Genomic DNA, 20,224 nt, shown 5'->3' on the forward strand with positions numbered 1-20,224 from the left:
CAACTGAATAACAACAATAACACAACTTTTTAATTTATTCTTAGTTTTTGGTTGTGCTGGGTCTTCGTTGCTGCACAGGCTTTCTCTAGTTGCCGAGAGAGAGTAGCGGCTACTCTTCCTTGCAGTGTGCAGGACTCTCATTACGGTGGCCTCTCTTATCGCGAAGCACAGGTGCTAGAGCATTCGGGCTTCAGTAGTTGTGGCTCCCGAGCTCTAGAGCACAGGCTTAGCTGCTCTGTGACATGTGGAATCTTCCCAGACCAGAGACTGAACCTGTGTTCCCCTGTGCCACCAGGGAAGTCCCGTAAGCTTGCATTTCAATCAGGTTCCCCATCTGGTTCTTAAATGCCTTAAAGTTTGAAGACCAGGACTGTAGGCTTGGATATTTACATTGCCCACTCTCAGCAATACTGTGGGGACAACTGCGGCGCGTGGGCATCCTAGAGGTGGCTGCCAAGTGTAGTCAGAGGCCTGGAAACTGTGCCCTGGCCTTTTGGAAGGGCCTCTTGCCCTTCAGCCCCAATCAAATATAATAGCTCTGCTTTTGTCTGTTTTACACACCAGGGTTTCCTCAGAGGGTTATATTGCTAAAATCGAGTCTGAAAATCATTGGTGAAAGGCATTGAAAATAGCTTCTGGTGTCAGAAGACCTGGGTGCTTGCGTTTCTCTTGGCACCTGCCATCTGATGGTCTTTGTGCTAGTAGATAAACTTCAGTATCTTCATTTGAAACACAGTTATAATCTTGGGTCTACCTAACAGGTGATGGTGGGGATCCAACCAGATAATGCAAAGTATCTGAAACTAGGAATGATTATTAACAGGTATTGTTATTGTAACTAGGGACAGCATGTGCTTGAGTATAAGAATGTATATATTTTAACTCTTCTAGGGATGTGTCAGGATAGACTGGTTGAATTCATTTTTGCCCAGCATAAGATTGCACTTAAACATTCCAACTTAATAAAGGGATTTTGGAAGAAGGAGGGGGGGAGGAGGAGGAAAAAAGAGCAAAACTCACCGACACAAATGCTTGAGATTTGGTTTCGTTCAACTGAAGCTGCAATTTCTTTTCATTGTCATAGACTCCATAAAGTCTCTTGGACCAAGTCTGAGGTACTCTGTTCTTGAATTTTAATGAACTATATAAAGCGAATATCCTTTGTAAATCTAGGACCAGGCAGCTGCAGTTGTAGAAGATGACACCGAGTTCTTTCATCTGTGAAATTAAAATAGAGAGCATCAATGCCATGTACATGTGATGGTGTTATTCTCAGACAAAAAATGCACAAGAATGCAGAAATAGTGATTTTTTTTCTTGTAGTTGCTATACTGTAACAGCTATATATGTGTATTCACATATATATATAAATGGGTGTATATGCTGCATCTGTGAGTAGATATAGTCATATTATGGTATACAGAAATGATGTGTCATTAAAATGCTTAAATATTTGAGAACTTTTGCCCGTTTTTGCATTTGAACTCTTTTTTAAAAAGATAAATTTATTTATTGTTTTGGCTGTGGTGAATCTTCATTGCTGCACATGGGCTTTCCTTAGTTGCCGTGAGCAGGGCTTACGCTGTTACTGTGATCAGGCTTCCCACGGCAGTGGCTTCTCTTGTTGCAGAGCGCGGACTCTAAGGCATGCCAGCTTCAGTAGATGCAGATTGTGGACTCAGAAGTTTCAACTCGCAGGCTCTAGAGTGCAGGCTAGTTATGGAGTTATGGAGCTCTACTCATGGAGCACAGGTTTAGTTGCTCCGAAGCATGTGGAATCTTCCTGGACCAGGGATTGAACTGGTGTCTCTTGCATTGCAAGGAAGATTCTTAACCACTGAACTACCAGGGAAGCCCTGCATTTGGGCTCTCATGGATAATTTTTCCATATTCATCAACACATTTTATATCAGCTCTTCAGATTCTTCAATATTAAATTTTTTTGGTATGAGTCCTTAAATAATGCAGTAATATAAAGATTGACTTTCAGTTGCAGCACAACAAAATGGTTTAGATCATGGATTCTGGAGTCAGACTGCCTGCAATTAGGTTCCAGCCCAATAACTTTCTGACTGTGTGACTTTGGACAAGATACTTAATCTCTCACCATAGTTTTCTTCTTCCATAAAAAGGAGATATTATCTATTTCATACAATTGCTATGACACACTACATGGTTAATATGTTTTTATGGGCTTAGAATAGTGCCTATCACATGGTAACCACTTAAAAATGTTAGCAATAATTATTTTTATTAAGATTGCACAAGCCTCAAGAGTAAGAGGGGCTACCCTGGTAGCCTCAGCTGGTAAAGAATCCACCTGCAATGCAGGAGACCCTGGTTTGATTCTTGGGTTGGGAAGATCCACTGGAGAAGGGATAGGCTACCCACTCCAGTATTCTTGGGTTTCCCATGTGGCTCAGCTGGTAAAGAATCCAGTTACAATGTAGGAGACCTGGGTTCGATCCCTGAGTTGGGAAGATCCCCTGGAGAATGGAACAGCTACCTACTCAGTATTCTGGCCTGGAGAATTCCATGGACTGCATAGTCCATGGTGTCACAAAGAGTTGGACATGACTGAGTGACTTTCATCTTCAAGAGTAAGAGACCAATAGAATCTTGCAACAAAGAAATCATAGGGTGAAGCATCTGCAAGCCAATGTGCAGAGATTGCTGTTGACTGTCTAAGATGCAGGGTTTCCCAGGTAGTATAGAGGTAAAGAATTCACCTGCCAATGCAGGAGATGCTGGTTTGATCCCTGGGCAGGGAAGATCCTCTGGAGGAAGAAATGGCAACCCACCCCAGTATTCTTGCCTGGGATGGAGGAGCCTGGTCAGCTACAGTTCACAGAGTCGCAAGCAGTTGGACATAACTAAGCAACTGACCTGCATGCATGTCCAGAAGGTAATTAAGACAAAAAAGAAAAAAAAAAAAAGACCTGTCTGTAATCCTGTGTGAACACTGACAAAACATGAGCATTGTCCAAGCACAGAAATGACCGAAGAGCCCCATCCTAGTTGATACAGGTGACAGTTGCTTCTTTACCAATCACAATTTCAATCTGAATTCATCCCCCTCCATAACTGATGGCTTATTAAAACACCTAATCACTAAGTTGTCCTATTTCCAATAGCATCCAATCCTGAGCTTCCTTATACCCTATTCCTTGCTTCCTTATACCCTCCCCTGCAAAACCTTGTACAAAGTCCAAACCCCGTAATAAGTCTTTCCCAAATTCAGCTTCCTGACACCCTGCAAGTGGCCACAGTGTCACTCTCTCTCCTTGAAACAAGCAACTGGCTCTTCTCCAGATGCAGGCTCGTTTTTGGCTTGAGGGCAATGACAGCTCCTTATCTCCAGAACATGCACATCACAGGGTTATGAGTGCTGGAAGCAGACAAGTATAAGCACAGTGCCCAGCACTCACTGTGTGTTTGCTGCTGTTCTATCCTAAGTCACACTGTGGAGGGGGTACCGGATAGTCAACACGGATCCAGCTGAAACAGGAAGCAGCCCAGGAAGCAAAGCAGGAAGCATTTAGGGGAATTAATAAATGAATGAAAGCAATAATGGCTGTACATAAGGGCATGTCGGACACGACTTAGCGATTGAGCACGCACAAAGGCATAAAGAAAGGCTGCACTTGAGGAAGAGACTTCACCCGTTAAAGCCTAAAGTCAAGTGGTGCTTCTGAAAATTTTCAGTCTTGCTGAAATCTGTTATGTACCTTATGTTGAAATGCATACCATCACACATTTTAATCTGGAAATCTAATGAAGTAATTCTTTAAAAGCTAATGTAAAATCTGGAAGCAATAAAATAAAAATGCTTATTTTAATGGTGTCATAATTACGAATGATGTTCATCCCTTTAGGTATGATCAGATAGAAGGAAGTGTATTTATAAACACTGTCAGCATTTATCATCCCCAGGGCTCCCCTTATGTACCATTTATCATCATCAACATTCAAGAGGTCACTGTTTCTCTGTGCACTGTACTTAGATTTCCTCCAGCAGCTAATATTTCCAGTGACTGCTTTCTAAACAAAGATTAAGTGTTCCTTTCCCCTTGTTGTGTAAGCTGCTTTTTGCGAGCTTTTCTCTGCAATGTCTGACATCATTTTGCTGTGACTACATTACAGTTTTAGAATCCAAAGCCAATGAAACAAGCCAAGATTTGCCCTCTAGGGATATAAAGAGAACTTGACTTCTGTCTATCGTCCTCTCAATCTTAGAATGACTCAAACCCATTTCTAAATATATGTATTTGGTTTAGGCTAGTATCAAGTGAAGATGGGGAAAAAAAGAAATTGGCTTTTGTTTTGGAGATCTTTCAGTCAGAGCCAAAATTCAGGACAGGTTTATGAACAGACATTTCTAAAATGCTGGCAGAGGGGAAAATAACAAAGATTAGGCTTCTGAAGAGCTTTTATGTCCAGATTATCAAAGGAACAAAAAGCTAAACTGATAGATTCTTTGGCTGATCAGTGGAGGTACTCTGATGGGCAGCCCTGACTTTTTAGTTCAATCACACAACTGATGGTTGATTGAATGGCCCAACTGTTTGAGTAAAACTACCTTGAAAAAGCTGGAGATTTATCAGCTAATGATTCTTTGGAAGACAGTTATTCTTAGGAGGAGACTGATTCTCTTTTCCACAAAGTAGGAACATGTTAGGGATCAACCCATAGAGCTCAGAAAGGTTTAGGGCCTCAAACAACCTGGAGCACCCTGCCCAAAATCTCTTCTAAGGGTATTTACAACTTGAGTTACACCAGTGGTTCTCTTATGTCCCTTGCACTAGGATATTATGGGAGGCCCTGCTGAAGTGTTTTTTTTTTTCTTCCATTTTTTAGGATCCAATGAGTAAATTTTATTTGCAGTTTAACAGTGTAAGCAACATAAAATTTATTTCTACCATTCCACATTTATTGGGGTTTTCCCATAGGTTCTAACTATTTGTTTTGGTTTTTTTTTTTAAAAAAGACTCTTTTTCTGAAGTGTTTGAGTTTGAGACAATCCAGCAGATAATTACTGCTTAGGGAGAAATAACAACAGAACGAGTACTAGTTCACTATAGTGCTTACTATGCTTCTGCTTTGCAAGTCTTGTTGTTGCTGGTTAGCTGCTAAGTCGTATCTGACTCTTTTGTGACCCCATGGACTGTATAGCTTGCCAGGCTCCTCCGTCTATGGGATTTCCCAGGCAAGAACACTGGAGTGGGCTGCCATTTCCTTTTTCAGGGGATCTTCCCAACCCAGGGATCGAACCTGAATCTCCTGCATTGCAGGCAGATTCTTTAGTGTAGAGCCACCAAGAACCCTTCACAAGTCTGTGTTCATTTAAATTTCATAACAACTCATTGCACAGGTAAGAAAACTAAGGTTTGGAGAGATTAAGGGCAATGTCCAAACACACAGCTAGTGAGCAGGGAATCTGAAATTTTGGTTTAATATTTCATCACTGGGAAGAATTGCTCACAAAGAGGGACCAGAAGTTCCTTCAGGTGAGGGTTAAGTCCTACTGTTTATGAGTGTGTCCTCTTTTTTTCCGCCTTGGAATTCCTACTTATATTCGTAGTCTCCACTTCAAAGCAAAATAAGAATTAGAGGAAATGTAATTATACCAGAAAAATCTCCATTTTCCTTTGTTTTCTCAAAGTTAGTGGGAGGGAGTTATGAAGGGAAATGCAGTGAGGGAAAAAAAAAAGAAACCCTTCCTACTTAGGGCATGAGAGGCAGTATAAAGGGAGACAGGCTTGGTTTAGTGGATTTTATTGGTGACACAGAAGCCAAAGCAGGCAGCTGATGGATGCTCCTGTCAGCAGAATAAGGGGATGCATTAGCATTGTCCTTCGCTGTAACTCAGAATAATTAATCCAAGTGAACTTAACCACAGCTCAATCTATCATTTATGGATGTCTGACTTGTTGTTTTCATGATTTTATAGAAATTTGAACCAGTATTTCTTTAATTTTCTTGACAAAGACAAAAGAAGTTGCAACACTGAGCGACTCTCATGCATCCAGTTAGTGGTTGATTTATATTCTGAGTTACTGCAGGAAATTTAATTACTAGGAGCTCTAACTTGATTTTGTTTCTGCCCTCAAGGTGAAATTTTTGTTACTGGGGATGGAAAATAAAGAATTGAATCTTAGCAGCTCAAGACAGCCTCCTGCTCAGAAATGTGCTCTTTGGCCCCTTCACTTCCACAGTGGGTGGTCCATACTACTTAACTTCCTGATGTCTTGTTTTCTTTGTTACCAAGTGGGAATAAAAATGCTTGCTAGTAGGAACATGACTAATTGAAAAAAGCAGAATGTAAAAACCTTAGAGAACAGCTAGTTCAACCTTATTTCAAAATTAAGGAAACTGAGATCCCTAAAGGGGAAGTGACTTGCAAGATCACAGAATAATGTCCTCTGACTTCAGTCCTGGCTCTTTCTCCCGACAACGCTGTTCAGATACCTCACAGTGTCCCTTCATAGAATCCTGTCTGCCACGTAAGGAAACCAAGGATGCTACTTTCCAAAGTACCACTATTCATTTGGCATCTTTGACTTTTGGCTATAAGGAACTCGCACATCAATTTCTTGTCTGCAGTCATCCCAGGCTGTTTACCCCAAGGGGTTTCTGCATGGAGAGAAACAGGATACTGGCCCTAGAAAGTTAAGGTGCATATCAAAGGAATCATTGCAATAAGATTGAATCATTTAAATCTTTCCATACATAGGAAAGCACCAACCTCATTAACTTGCGATGTTTGTTTTTTCTTTAGTTAGCATAAATCTTTTGATGTAAAACTACCTGGTTTTTGCAAAACTCCTATATATCCTGGCTCCTCCCTTACATCTCAGAGCTATCTGAGAACCTGCCTCCCAGGCTTGAATCTTCAGTATGTCCATCTAATAAAACATAATTCTCACCTTCTAGGTTGTGTATTTTTTGTCCCCTAACAGTAGGATGAAAGAAGGGTTTTGCTTTTTCCTTTCGTTCCCTCCTATTTCTCCCTTCCTCCCTTCCTTCTTTCTGTCAATGCATCATCTTTTATAAGAGTCTGAAAACTTTACAAAGTACCACTATTCTTTTGGCATCTTTAATTTTTGTCTGTAAGGAATTCACACATCAATTTCTTGGCTTTATCTGGTCAAAGGAAAATCAATAGATAAAACAGTGACCAGAGTATGCTAATGGGAGGAATTTTAAAACAATGGGGTTAAGAGTGGAATAGGAGGAAACAAATTGGAAACACATTTCAGTTATTCTTTGGAGTACTTTAATTTTATCCTGCTTCTTTAGAAGTGTTGAAAAATGATTCCAAAATGTTACCACAGCTCCTCCTATCATTCCTGTTTTCTCTCTTCTCCAGTGAGCAGTGAGGAAGCTGAGATCATGCCACTTTCAGTTCATTTTATTTGATCCCCTTTTCATACCCTCTAATGGTCTTTTGACAAAATGTTGGGCCAGACCCGAGTGACTATATTTGCCTTTCAGGCTTGTACAATAAACATCTGGCCACACATATGTACCAGGATGTTAATTAACATCAATGTGAATTTCACCCATTACCTTCTTTTTCATGCAAAGATGAAATACTTAAGGAAACTGTAGATGGAGAGAAACTCTTTAATAAAAAAACGGAAACCCCACCAAATGTATAAATCTCATGCTACTTTTTTGCAACCAAGTCATCTAATAGTTGGAAAAAGGGGCAGGTGGAAAGTCCTTAGTGGGTTTGATTTTTATATTATAATCTAACAAACTCTTTTAGTACTCACAGTCTGCTTTAAGACCTTGAAGTATAGAAAACTCTGAAATTTTTCAAAACAAAACTAGGATTCCCCTCTTGTCCCAGAGAGATGTTTTTGCCTCCATTCTGTTCCCTTCCTCCTGATTGATTTCTTGGCAGCTCGGAGCACAGTTCTTCGGATTCCTCCCATTAAGTAATTCCTTCATGGGCGGCACTGTCACACTTTAGTAACATCAAAGTGGCAGAGCAACCAGGGTGGGAGGCTACCTAGTTTTTAAATGAAATGCTTGTATATTTTTGAGATTAATCCTTTGTTGCTTCATTTGCTATTATTTTCTCCCAATCTGAGGGCTGTCTTTTCACCTTGCTTATTGTTTCCTTTGTTGTGCAAAAGCTTTTAAGTTTCATTAGGTCCCATTTGTTTATTTTTGCTTTTGTTTCTAAAATTCTGGGATGTGGGTCATAGAGGATCCTGCTGTGATTTATGTCGGAGACTGTTTTGCCTATGTTCTCCTCTAGGAGTTTTATAGTTTCTGGTCTTACATTTAGATCTTTAATCCATTTTGAGTTTATTTTTGTGTATGGTGTTAGAAAGTGTTCTAGTTTCATTCTTTTACAGGTGGTTGACCAGTTTTCCCAGCACCACTTGTGAGGATTAATCTCAAAAATATACAAGCAACTCCTGCAGCTCAATTCCAGAAAAATAAATGACCCAATCAAAAAATGGGCCAAAGAACTAAACAGACATTTCTCCAAGGAAGACATACGGACGGCAAAAAAACACATGAAAAGATGCTCAACATCACTCATTATCAGAGAAATGCAAATCAAAACCACAATGAGGTACCATTACACGCCAGTCAGGATGGCTGCTATCCAAAAGTCTACAAGCAATAAATGCTGGAGAGGGTGTGGAGAAAAGGGAACCCTCTTACACTGTTGGTGGGAATGCAAATTAGTACAGCCACTATGGAAAACAGTGTGGAGATTCCTTAAAAAGCTGGAAATAGAACTGCCATATGACCCAGCAATACCACTTCTAGGCATACACACTGAGGAAACCAGATCTGAAAGAGACACGTGCACCCCAATGTTCATCGCAGCACTGTTTATAATAGCCAGGACATGGAAGCAGCCTAGATGCCCATCAGCAGGACGAATGGATGAGGAAGCTGTGGTACATATACACCATGGAATATTACTCAGCCATTAAAAAGAATTCATTTGAATCAGTTCTAATGAGATGGATGAAACTGGAGCCCATTATACAGAGCGAAGTAAGCCAGAAAGATAAAGACCATTACAGTATACTAACACATATATATGGAATTAAGAAAGATGGTAACGATAACCCTATATGCAAAAAAGGAAAAAGAGACTCAGATGTATAGAACAGACTTGTGGACTCTGTGGGAGAAGGCGAGGGTGGGATGTTTCAAGAGAACAGCATCGAAACATGTATATCTAGGGTGAAACAGATCACCAGCCCAGGTTGGATGCATGAGACAAGTGCTCGGACCTGGTGCACTGGGAAGACCCAGAGGGATGGGGTGGAGAGGGAGGTGGGAGGGGGGACTGGGATGGAGAATACATGTAAATCCATGGCTAATTCATGTCAATGTATGACAAAAACCACTGCAATGTTGTAAAGTAATTAGCCTCCAACTAATAAAAATAAATGGAAAAAAAGTAAAAAAAATAAATTACTGAATAATTACTGAAAAAGAAAAGAAAAAAAATAATTACTGTTATTTACTTTAAATAAATAAATAAATAAATGAAATGCTATACCTATTTACTCAGCCCCAATGGTTCTCATCTCTCCTCTGTCCGTGGAGCTCTAGAAACATCTCCGAATGGTAAAAAGAGACTGTTCGGTCCTAGTCCGGGCCGCCATTGGGCTGGCTGGCAACCCTGATTACAATGGCCGGCCAGTCAGGGTGATTATTGCGTTAGTGCGTAGAGCAAGGACTTGGGCTTGAATTCTGGTTCTCACAACCTTCTCCACTGTGACTCAGGGCAAGTTCCTTAAACGTTTGTGTCTGTAGCTCACCCATTCCTTAATCTCTCTGCCAAGTGGGGATGATGATAATGCTCATAAGATGGTTGCAATGATTAAACAAACACATATAATCTGTTTAGGACAATTTCCCCCAGATAAAATAACACAAGCGGGAGAGCAGAAGGACCTGATCAACCAGGAATGTGGCCTGTGAGCATGTTAAAAAAAGCGCAGCAGAGCCACGGGGACACCAAATACCAAAGGCCGATAAAACTGGTCAGTAAGAGCGACCTGATGGAAACACATGAAAGTGATGTCACTGAGCGTGAAAATAAATAAATAAATGGATAGGTAGACAAACAGATAAATAAATAAAAATTTAAAAGGCCAGATGTTTTGTTTTCCAACTTCAAAGTTCTTATTTGGACCTAAAATGAAAGCTCAATTACTCAATTCTTTCCACATGTTTTTGGGTTACTAAGATACGGCTGTCATAAATAATTCAAAAGAAATAAATGTCTAAGGGTAATTATAGCACAGAAAACAGTCTGGCAACCAAACATTACCAGAAAGGTGTGTGCGTCCCTTGTATAACATAAAATAATAAATCTCTACCATCTTACAAGCAACGCAATTTTTATAAAATAGTGACTACTTAGTCAGTTCACAGACTGGTATCCAGACTTTATAAATAATTCAGTTCAATTCCGTAATTAAAAGTGGAGCATGTCTGATGTATAACTGTGTGCATGGGTGGGCTGGGGTGTGAAGGAGTGGTGGTATTAAGAAGGGCACAAGAACAAGCTATGAATCAATGTAGGACCTGCAAGCCGCTTAAGGGAAATATCACCAACGTTTTGGAAGGGTCATATAAGAGAGAGAGATATTGCATTTAGAAGGGATTTTTAACCTCTGGATCAAGAGGGAGTTCAGCAGGTGTGAAGCTTGCATATCTGCAGGTTTATAAGGAGAATTTTCATAAGTTTTGGCCAAATCCTCTGTGATTAAAATAGCTAATAGCTTGAGTGGGAGATGACTGCCAAATTAGATGGATATGAAATGGCCTCATGGGGGTAGAGAATTGGAAAAAGATCTTGAAAGATTTTGAAACCACAGTTTCAACAAACAGAGTTGGGAGGACAAACCTGGCAAAATAGAGGGCATGAACAAAGCCAGTGAGGTAAGAAATGTCAGGAGCATAAGCTTAGAGAGAATGAGTGATGGGAGGGCAAGTTCTGGTAAGTGAAAGGCTGGTATATTACAGAGTGGGCCCATCACCCTTCATGTTAGAGGTCAGAAACCCAACTGCCTGGGCACCAGAGCAAACATGTGATGTAAATGCATGTAAAACCTTATGAATAGAGGAGATTGAAGCTGACCTAGGAAGTGTATGCCTTGCATGATGACATCAAATTTTATTTTTTAATATTTCTGGCTAGCCCCAAAATATTAGCTGGCTGAGTTGGCCCTCTGGCCTCCAGTTTGGGAATTGTACTTGGAATGTTAATAAAGTGAACTGTCATTACCCAATTCCTCTGACACTGAAGAGGTGGGAAAGAAACAAAGAAACAAGAAGCAGGAACTGGAAGAGATGCTGAAGTCCCAAACCACAGAAATAGAAGGTCACTGTTGCAGAACCTGAGAGGACGGTTTATTAAATGAGTGGGGATAGGGAATGGAAAGAGACAGAGCTGACTCCTGGGTTTCTAAAGTGGGTGACTGGAATGAACAATACACAGAGCAAATCTGACTGCAGACCTTGTGAGTTTGAAGTTCATTTGTGAAATTCAATTGGTAAAAACAGTTAACATTTATTGAGGTCTTACTGCTTTATAAACTTTACTTTTATTAACTCCCTTAGTCTTTGGAACAACCAAGTTAGGTCAGCACTATCATTGTCTCTTTTAACACACAGGGAGGCTGAGGCACAGAAAATTAAGGCCAAACACTTAGTAAGGAGTGTAATCAGAATCTGGGCACAATCAGCACAGCTCCAGGATCCACACTCTAAACCACGATGCTCTGGATGGTGGTTCAGTAACTCTGAATCTGAGCCGGTGGCATAAATGGGCAAACCAACATCACAGAAATGTGGATGCCACTACAAGAGCAGATGATGATCACAGGAAGAATAGGGGGGCTGTTCAGAATGGATTATAATATGAGTGCATTTGTCTTTTATACTGTCTCTTTTCAAGAGCAATGTTGACTGCTATATTTCCAGTGCCTAGTACGTAACAGATTTTTGATAAGTATTTCTTAGATGAATGAATGGACGAATGAAATCACAGGGAACACCATTAATTAAGGGAAGAACTCAGTACTTAGGAACTCCTAACAGGAAACAACAAAGGACCAGTCAAAAAGGCAGGGGAGGAACTGAAAAAGTTCAGTGTCACAGAAGAAAAATTTCTGAAAAACTAAAAAGCTGAGGGGGATTTCAAGAAGGAAGAAATGAACAAGGTCCATGATCAAAGAGGTTCGCTGAAGCATTTCTTTTGTCGATGTTGGCAATTAGAAAATCTTTCCCCTTAGACCTTTGCCCATTTCTTAAGTGTGTACAGGAAAGTTTTCTGTTTCTCTGTCTTTCTGAGATGCTCTTCTTAAAGGAAGTTGGGCAGGAGATAGTTCAGCAGGGAGTGGATAGGAAGTAAAGAATTTTCAATGAATTTCTCAATCAAGCCAGGACTCATTCTCAGTGCTGCTTACTAAGCCCAGGAGTGAGCAACGAGGCTGGAAGTGTGTGTATGAGTGAGAAAGGAAATAGCTTCTTTTTTGTGCCTTGCTTCTCTTTCTTCACAGTTTAGTTTTTTTTCTTCTTCATGCCATTAAACATTTCTATTCACTCAGTTTTTAAGAGTTCAATAGATTTCACTTTTTGATTCCAAATGACCTTGCTACTTGTAAATTAGAGTTGACATTAATAAAAAGGTAGCACAACTAATATATGCCTGAACATTTAAATGAAAGGGCAGAGTAATTTTTCTATTTTCGATACATTGTATTTATGCAAATACAGACAATATAGTAGGGAATAAACCCATTTCTTTATTATTTAAAAAATCCTACTTTGATTTTTATAGGAGAAATGGCTTCAATTTCTTCTTCTCAGATAATTTTAGATTTTTTTCTACAACATGCACTTAAATTTTTTTTGGAATGCAGCAATTTTATAAGCATTAAGAGGAACACAAGATATTTTTTTCTCTAGTTATCTTTGTGATATAGAAAAATAGTGATCTCACACACATATTAAAAGGCTCCTATGTTAAAATGACAGCATGAAACATAGAGCATAATTTATGGTAAGAAACATAGAGCATCATTTATACAAGCAGCTCATCAATATTCACTGAGGTGGCTCAAGCCTAGCACATGTGCAACAGAATGTTGAAAAACAGCCATGCTTTATCCTATTACTGGTTTTGTTTTCTCCATAGGAATCATGGATCTACAAGAAGTCTGTTCTAAAATCTTATGCTTGATTATCCAAAACACCCAGACTACTCTGCATTCTTAAATATTTACTGATAGTTTTTGAAGACAATACTACTATAAAATCACAAGTTTTAAAAAATTTATTTTCCAGACTTGCCTGGTGGTATAGTGGCTAAGAATCTGCCTACCAATACAGGAGACACAGGTTTGATTCCTGGTCCAGGAAGATTCCACATGCCACAGAGCAACTAAGCCCATGTTCCACAACTAATGAGCCTGTTTGCCACAAGTACTGAAGCCTGTATGCCTAGAGCCTGTGCTCCACACAAGAGAAGCCACTGCAATGAGAAACCCATGGACCACAATGAAGAGTAGCTCTCATTTGCCACAACTAGAGAAAACTTGCACACAGCAAGGGAGACTCAGCACAGCCAATAGACAAATAAATATTTAAAAAATTACTTTTCATTTTCATTAATATACCATTTAGCTATAGTAAAATCCACCTCTTTAAGCATAGAACTCTTTTTTAAAACTTCAAGTATAGTTGATTTACAATGTTTTGTTAATTTCTGCTGTATAGCAAAGTGATTCAGTCCTATATATATACACAAACACACACATACATTCTAATATTTTTTCTATTATGATTTATCACAAGATATTGAATATAGTTCCCTGTGCTATATAGTAGAGCCTTGCCGTTTATCCATTCTATATATACTATTATAGTTTGGATCTGCTAATCCCAAACTCCCACTCCATCCCTCTCCCACTCCCCCTTCCCCTTCGCAATAAGTCTGCTCTCTATGTCCAAAAGTCTGTTTTCTGTTTTGTAGACAGGTTCATTTGTGTCATATTTTAGATTCCACATATAAGTGATATTACAAGATATTTTTCTTTCTCTTTCTGACTTACTTCACTTAGTATAATACTCTTTAGGTCCATCCATGTTGCCGCAAGTAGTATCATTTCATTCTTTTTTGGCTGAGTAGTACTCCACTGTGTATATGTGGGCGTGTATGGTGGCTCAGATGGTAAAGAATCTGGCTGCAATGCAGAAGATGGGGGTTCGATCCCTGGATCGGGAAGATCCCCTGGAGAAGGGAATGGCAACTCATTCTAGTATTCTTGCCTGGAGAATTCCAAGGACAGAGGAGCCTGGCATTCCGTGGGGCCACAAAGAGTTGGACACAACTGAGCAACGAACACTTCCATTTCCTTCCTTGTGTATATGTACCACATCCTCTTTATCCATTCCTCTGTCAATGACATTTAGATTGTTTTCATGTCTTGGCTACTATGAATAGTGCAGCTCTGAACAGAGCAGTGAATGCATCTTTTTGAATTATAGCTTTGTCCAGATATATGTTCAGGAGTAAGATTGCTGAATTCACTCTACTTTTAGTTTTTGAGGAAGCTCCAAACTGTTTTCCATAGTGGCTGCAACCAATTTATATTCCCACCAACAGTGTAGGAGGGTTCCCTTTTCTTCACGTTCTCTTGAGCATTTGTTATTTGTAAACTTTATAAAGATGGCCATTCTGACCAGGGTGAGGTGGTACCTCATTGCAGGTTGGATTTGCATTTTCTAATAATTAGTGATAGTGAACATCTTTTCATGTGCCTGTTGGCCATCTGTATGTCTTCTTTAGAGAAATGTCTATTTAGGTTTTCTGCCTATTTTCTATTGAGTTGTTTGTTTTTTTGTTGTTGAATTGTATATTTTGGAAATTAACCCCTTGTCGGTTACATCATTTGTAAATATTTCCGCCAAGTCTGTAAGTTGTCTTTTCATTTTGTTTATGGTTTCCCTTGCTGTTCAACAGCTTATAAGTTTGATTAGGTCTCATTTGCTTATTTTTAAATTTTATTTCTATTGTCTTAGGAGACTGACCTACAAAAACATTGGTGTGATTTATAGCACAGAGCTCTTAGAATTGTGATATACAGTCTGTAACCACCATCATGATCAGTGTATAGCACAGTATCATCACCCACAAAAGTTCCCCCTGGCCTCTTTGTAGTCATCCTCTCTTCAAACCTCAGTCTTTAGCAAGCACTGGGCCTGGTGTTTTCTTTATGGAAAGTATTTACTGCATATTCTATTCCTTTAATAGATAAAGTATTGTTGATGTTACCTTTTTCTTATTAATTGAGCTTTGGTAGTTTGTATTTTTGAAGGAATTTATCCATTTCATCTAACTCATCAAAATTATGGCCATAGAATTGATGATAGCATTCTGTTATTATCTTTTTAATGTCTATTGAATCTGTAGTTATGATCCCCTCTTGAATTCCTGATATTTATAATGTATGTCATCTCTCTATTTTCCTTGGTTGGTTAAGCTAGATGTTTATCAATTTTGCTAATTTGTTCAAAGAACCAGTTTTTTATTTCATTCATTGGAAATCTTTTTTCTAAACAAGTATTTTGTGTTTTAAATTTCCCTTGAGTCACTGCTTCAGTTGCATCCACAAATTTTGATATAATGCATTTTCATTTTCATTCAGTTCAAAGTATTATCCAATTTCCTTGTGATCTCCACTTGATCTAGTCAATATATGGGATATTTTCCAGATAATTTTTTTTTCAAATTGATTTTACTCTTTTCATAGATTTCACTGTGATATGAGAACATATTTTGTATGTTTCTAACTTTTGAAAGGTTCAAGTTTTGTTTTACAGCTGATGATTTGAGATATCTTGGTAATTGTTCCATACACACTTGAAAATAATATCAATTCTACTGTTTGGGATAAAATATTCTACAAATGTCAATTAGGACAAGTTGTTGATAGTGGTTTTCAAGTTTTCCATATCCTTACTGATTTTCTCTGTATTTACTCTGTCAATTACTGCAAATTGAATACAAAGTGAATGTTGAAGTCTTCATTTATAATTGTGGATTTGTTTATTTCTCTGACAATCTTTTGAGTGGTATATTTAGACCAATTATATTTAATATAATTGATAATACTGTTGTATTAAAATATACCATCTTTGTAACTCTTTTCTATTTTTGTGTTTAACATTTTTTCTTCCTTCTTTGAATTAATTATTATTCAATATTCCATTTTTATCCCTATCCTCTCATCTTATTATCTATGCCTTGGTTCAGTTTTAAGTAGGCTTAGAATTATTGCCCTACATTTAAAAATATACTTTTATTTACTTACTTTTAAACAAGAGTTTTGATATTTATTGCCTAATTTGCCCCATAAAAATAGTAGGGGTTATTAAATTATTTAAAATTTAATCAGCAAAATTTTATGCTACTTTATATATAAGTACCTTGCAATAAGATATTCTCAATTTGTCCTTCCCATCTTTTGTGTTATTGTTATAAATTTTACTTTTACATATAGTAAAATGCAACGCATCTTGCTATTTTTTCTTTATAGACATCAGTTATTTTTTAAAACAATTAAAGTGAGGAAAAATTATATTTATTTTTTTTCTAGTGTTCATTTCTTGGTATAAATTCCAGTCACTTTTATTATACTTCTTCCTGAAGAACTTCTTTTAACATTTCTTGTTCAGTTCTGATGGTAAGGACTTTTCTCAATTTTGTTTGTCAGAGAAAGTCTTTATTTCTTCTTCATTACTGTTTTCAAATTTTGAAAGACATTTTCACTATAAAATTCTGGATTGACAGCTTTTCCCCCCAGCATTTAAAAAATGTTACTTCATTGTTTTCTGGTTTGCATAGCATTTGACAAGAAGTCTTCTTTAATTCCTGTTGCTGTTCCTATATGTAATATATCTTTTATATTTCTCTTTGTCTTTGAATCTTTATTATTCAGCAGTTTGAATATATTATGCTTCGTTTCTATTTGATTTTTAAAAGCAAGTTTCCTTATTAACTACTTAAAACCTCTCATTTTAAAAATTAAGAAATCAAGACCTACAGAGATCACATCCCTAATTCAACAGTCATTGAGTTGTTCAGCATAGCATTGATGAAATAATAGGTACATGTTAGAAAAAAAGAAAATCAGCAGTCATCTAAATGGCCACTAGGATATTGGTTAAATAAATTACAAATACTTATATATGTGAATATACTTTGATTATTTCATGGCATTGTAGATATATATTTCAATACTAGACCATGTTCATTTCATGTTTAAAGTAAAAACAACATACTACAAAATACTGTAAGTAGTATGATTGCTTTCTATTGTAATAAAAAAGTAAACAGCATGTATGGGGGCTTATGGTCTCTATTTTATCAGTATTTTTATAATATTTTAAATTTGGTATAATAACATTTGTTGTATTTTCAATAAGAGAATAGTTAAATATATATTTTTGTGCATTTTATATATGCACTATTTGCAGCCAAGTTAAAGTTTTATTACATGTATCTATGGACATAGATTGGTGGGAACAGAAAATACTAGTATTAAAGTGGTTAGATTTTGGATGTATTTTTCCCTTTTGCGGTTTCCTATAATATAATAATTAACATTATTTTGGGGTAATAAACACTGGGCATATTTAAGATGTCTTCCTCAAGCTTTACCCAGAGGTCTCGAGGTAGGTGAAATGAGATGATCACACGTACTGCAGATAGAGTTAATGCACACACTATCAGCATAGTTGACTCTTAGGAAGAGTTCACACTCTGGTTACCCTTCCCTTTTGTTGTCTTTTCTCATTTTGGTGATGAAGGTCTCTTCTAGAAGCAATACACATCAAAGAAGAAGTTACACATGGCTATCAAGGGCTCTTAGAAATATACCTGGAGCCTTGATGATTTCTCAAGAAGATGAAGAACACTGAGGTACAACCACATGGAGAAATCAGAGCTGCCATGCAAAGAAGGAAGAGACCTTCCTCCTCTGGTTTATGCCTTGGGTCCCTGCCAGCTGAACATCTCAGGACAACATACACAGCAGCTCAACCCTGGCCATGGGACAAACATTGTCATCTTCTGCATGTTTCAAGTATTAATTAAAAAATACATATAAAATGAATTTTCACAAAGAGAAAGACAACATTTATTTTACTAACAAGTTGAGACTGGAAGTTAAATTCTTCTCTGAATCTAACACAAAATTACATTTCAAATGAAAATTTCCAAAGATTGACATCACTGAGTGAAGAAGCAGGGAACACAGGTTCAGGAAACTTTGTTTTTCACTCAATAGAAAGGAGCATTTCTTTCTCCTCTGAATAAACGGAATGCTTTTTGCTGAGTGCTGTCGCTACTAAAGTGCTTTTTCATTGTTACACTCTATCAATCATTTTCCTCAGCAGGGCACTAATTTATTAGTTGAAAGCTGCTTTACAATGACTGCAACCACTACCTTGGAAGCAGGTCAATATGATTTGCTGTCGCTTTGAAACTGAGAAAGCTAAAATGCATAGAAAATTGTCTAGCCCTGAGGCCCAGGAATTCAGTCTGTGTTTATTTCTCAGGCTTAGGTATTTCTTTTTTTCAGTCCTATGACACCACCTTAATGGCAGAAAGTGAAAAGGAACTAAAGAGCCTCTTGATGAGGGTGAAAGAGGAGAGTGAAAAAGCTGGCTTAAAACTCATCATTCAAAAAATGAAGACCATGGCATCTGGTCCCATCATTTCATGGAAAATAGATGGGTGAAAAAATGGAAACAGTGGGGAAATGGGGAAAAATTTACTTTCTTGGGCTCCAAAATCACTGTGGATGGTGACTACAGCCATGAAATTAAAAGACGCTTGCTCCTTGGAAGAAAAGCTATGACCAACATAGACAGCATATTGAAAAGTAGAGACATCACTGTGCTGACAAAGGTCCATGTGGTCAAAGCTATGGTTTTTCCAGTAGTCATGTATGGACGTGACAGTTGGACCATAAAGAAGGCTTACTGCCAAAGAATTGATGCTTTCAAACTATGATGCCGGAGAAGACATGAGTGTTTCTTAGACAGCAAAGAGATCAAACCAGTCAATCCTAAAGGAAATCAAGCCTGAAAATTCATTGGAAAGACTGATGCTAAAGCCAAAGCTCCAATACTCTGGCCACCTGATGTGAAGAGCCAACTCATTGGAAAAGACTCTGATGCTGGGAAATATTGAAGGAAGGAGGAGAAGAGGACGAGAGAGGATGAGACGGTTGGATGACATCACCAACCCAGTGGACAGGAGCAAACTCTAAGAGACAGTGAAGGTCAGAGAAGCCTGGTGTGCTGCAGTCTGGGTTTCAGAGTCAGAAATGACTGAGTGAACAACAACAATAGGCAACTTTAAAGTATTAAAAAACTGCCCAAGGATGAGAGTCCAGCAATTAATTATACAGAATGTTACTGTATGTTTATTTGAACATTCATTTAATTCATTTAATTAATTTTTGATTATGCTATGTCTTTGTTGTTTCATGAGAGTTTTCTCCAGTTGCAGTGAATGGGCTTTTCATTGTGGTGGCTTCTCTTGTTGCTGAGCAAAGGCTCTTGCTATATGGGCTTCAGAAGTTGTGGTGTGGGTGCTCAGTTGCTCTGTGGCATATGGAATCTTCCCAGACCAGGAATTGAAACTGTGTCCCCTGCACTGGTGGGGGACTCCCATCCACTGTACTACCAGGGAAGTCCCGTTTAAATATTTCTAACAAATTTAGTTCTACTTTCTCTTTTGGGATCAAGGTTGTGACACCAAAAAGCTACAAGGAGCTTTGCTCTGGCTCACTTAAAATAATGAACCTTTCAAAACAGTTTTCTGCTAATTTAGGAAGAATAAACAGTTTAAGTCATACTAGAATCATAAAGCATATGCATTATTTTTAGGTTAGAAATAATTTCGAGGAAGGAGGAGATGGTAAGTATTTCATGTGAAAGCTGCTATTTACACTTTTTTCCCCCCAGCATTCCTCCTTTACTCTTTTGTCTCAATGCTTGGGCCAGGTTGAATGTGCATTCTCCACTGCTTCCCTGGTGGTGGTTCAGACGGTAAAGAATCTGCATGCAATGCAAGAGACTGGGGTTCAATCCCTGGGTCGGGAAGATCCCCTGGAGAAGGCAATGGCAACCTGCTCTAGTATTCGTGTCTGGAGAA

General features: G+C 38.2%; 1 protein-coding gene across 1 annotated transcript in view; it reads right to left on the reverse strand.

Moving 5' to 3' along the window:
• PLD5 (phospholipase D family member 5) overlaps positions 1-20,224 on the reverse strand; it is a 394,479-nt gene that overhangs the window by 29,618 nt on the left and 344,637 nt on the right. Inside the window, exon 6 of the mRNA XM_070474362.1 lies at positions 1,021-1,218. Within this exon, the coding sequence (XP_070330463.1) occupies positions 1,021-1,218 (198 nt within the window). The remainder of the gene's footprint in view (positions 1-1,020; positions 1,219-20,224) is intronic.

This window comes from Odocoileus virginianus, chromosome 11, assembly GCF_023699985.2.
Source record: "Odocoileus virginianus isolate 20LAN1187 ecotype Illinois chromosome 11, Ovbor_1.2, whole genome shotgun sequence".
Lineage (NCBI taxonomy): Eukaryota > Metazoa > Chordata > Mammalia > Artiodactyla > Cervidae > Odocoileus > Odocoileus virginianus.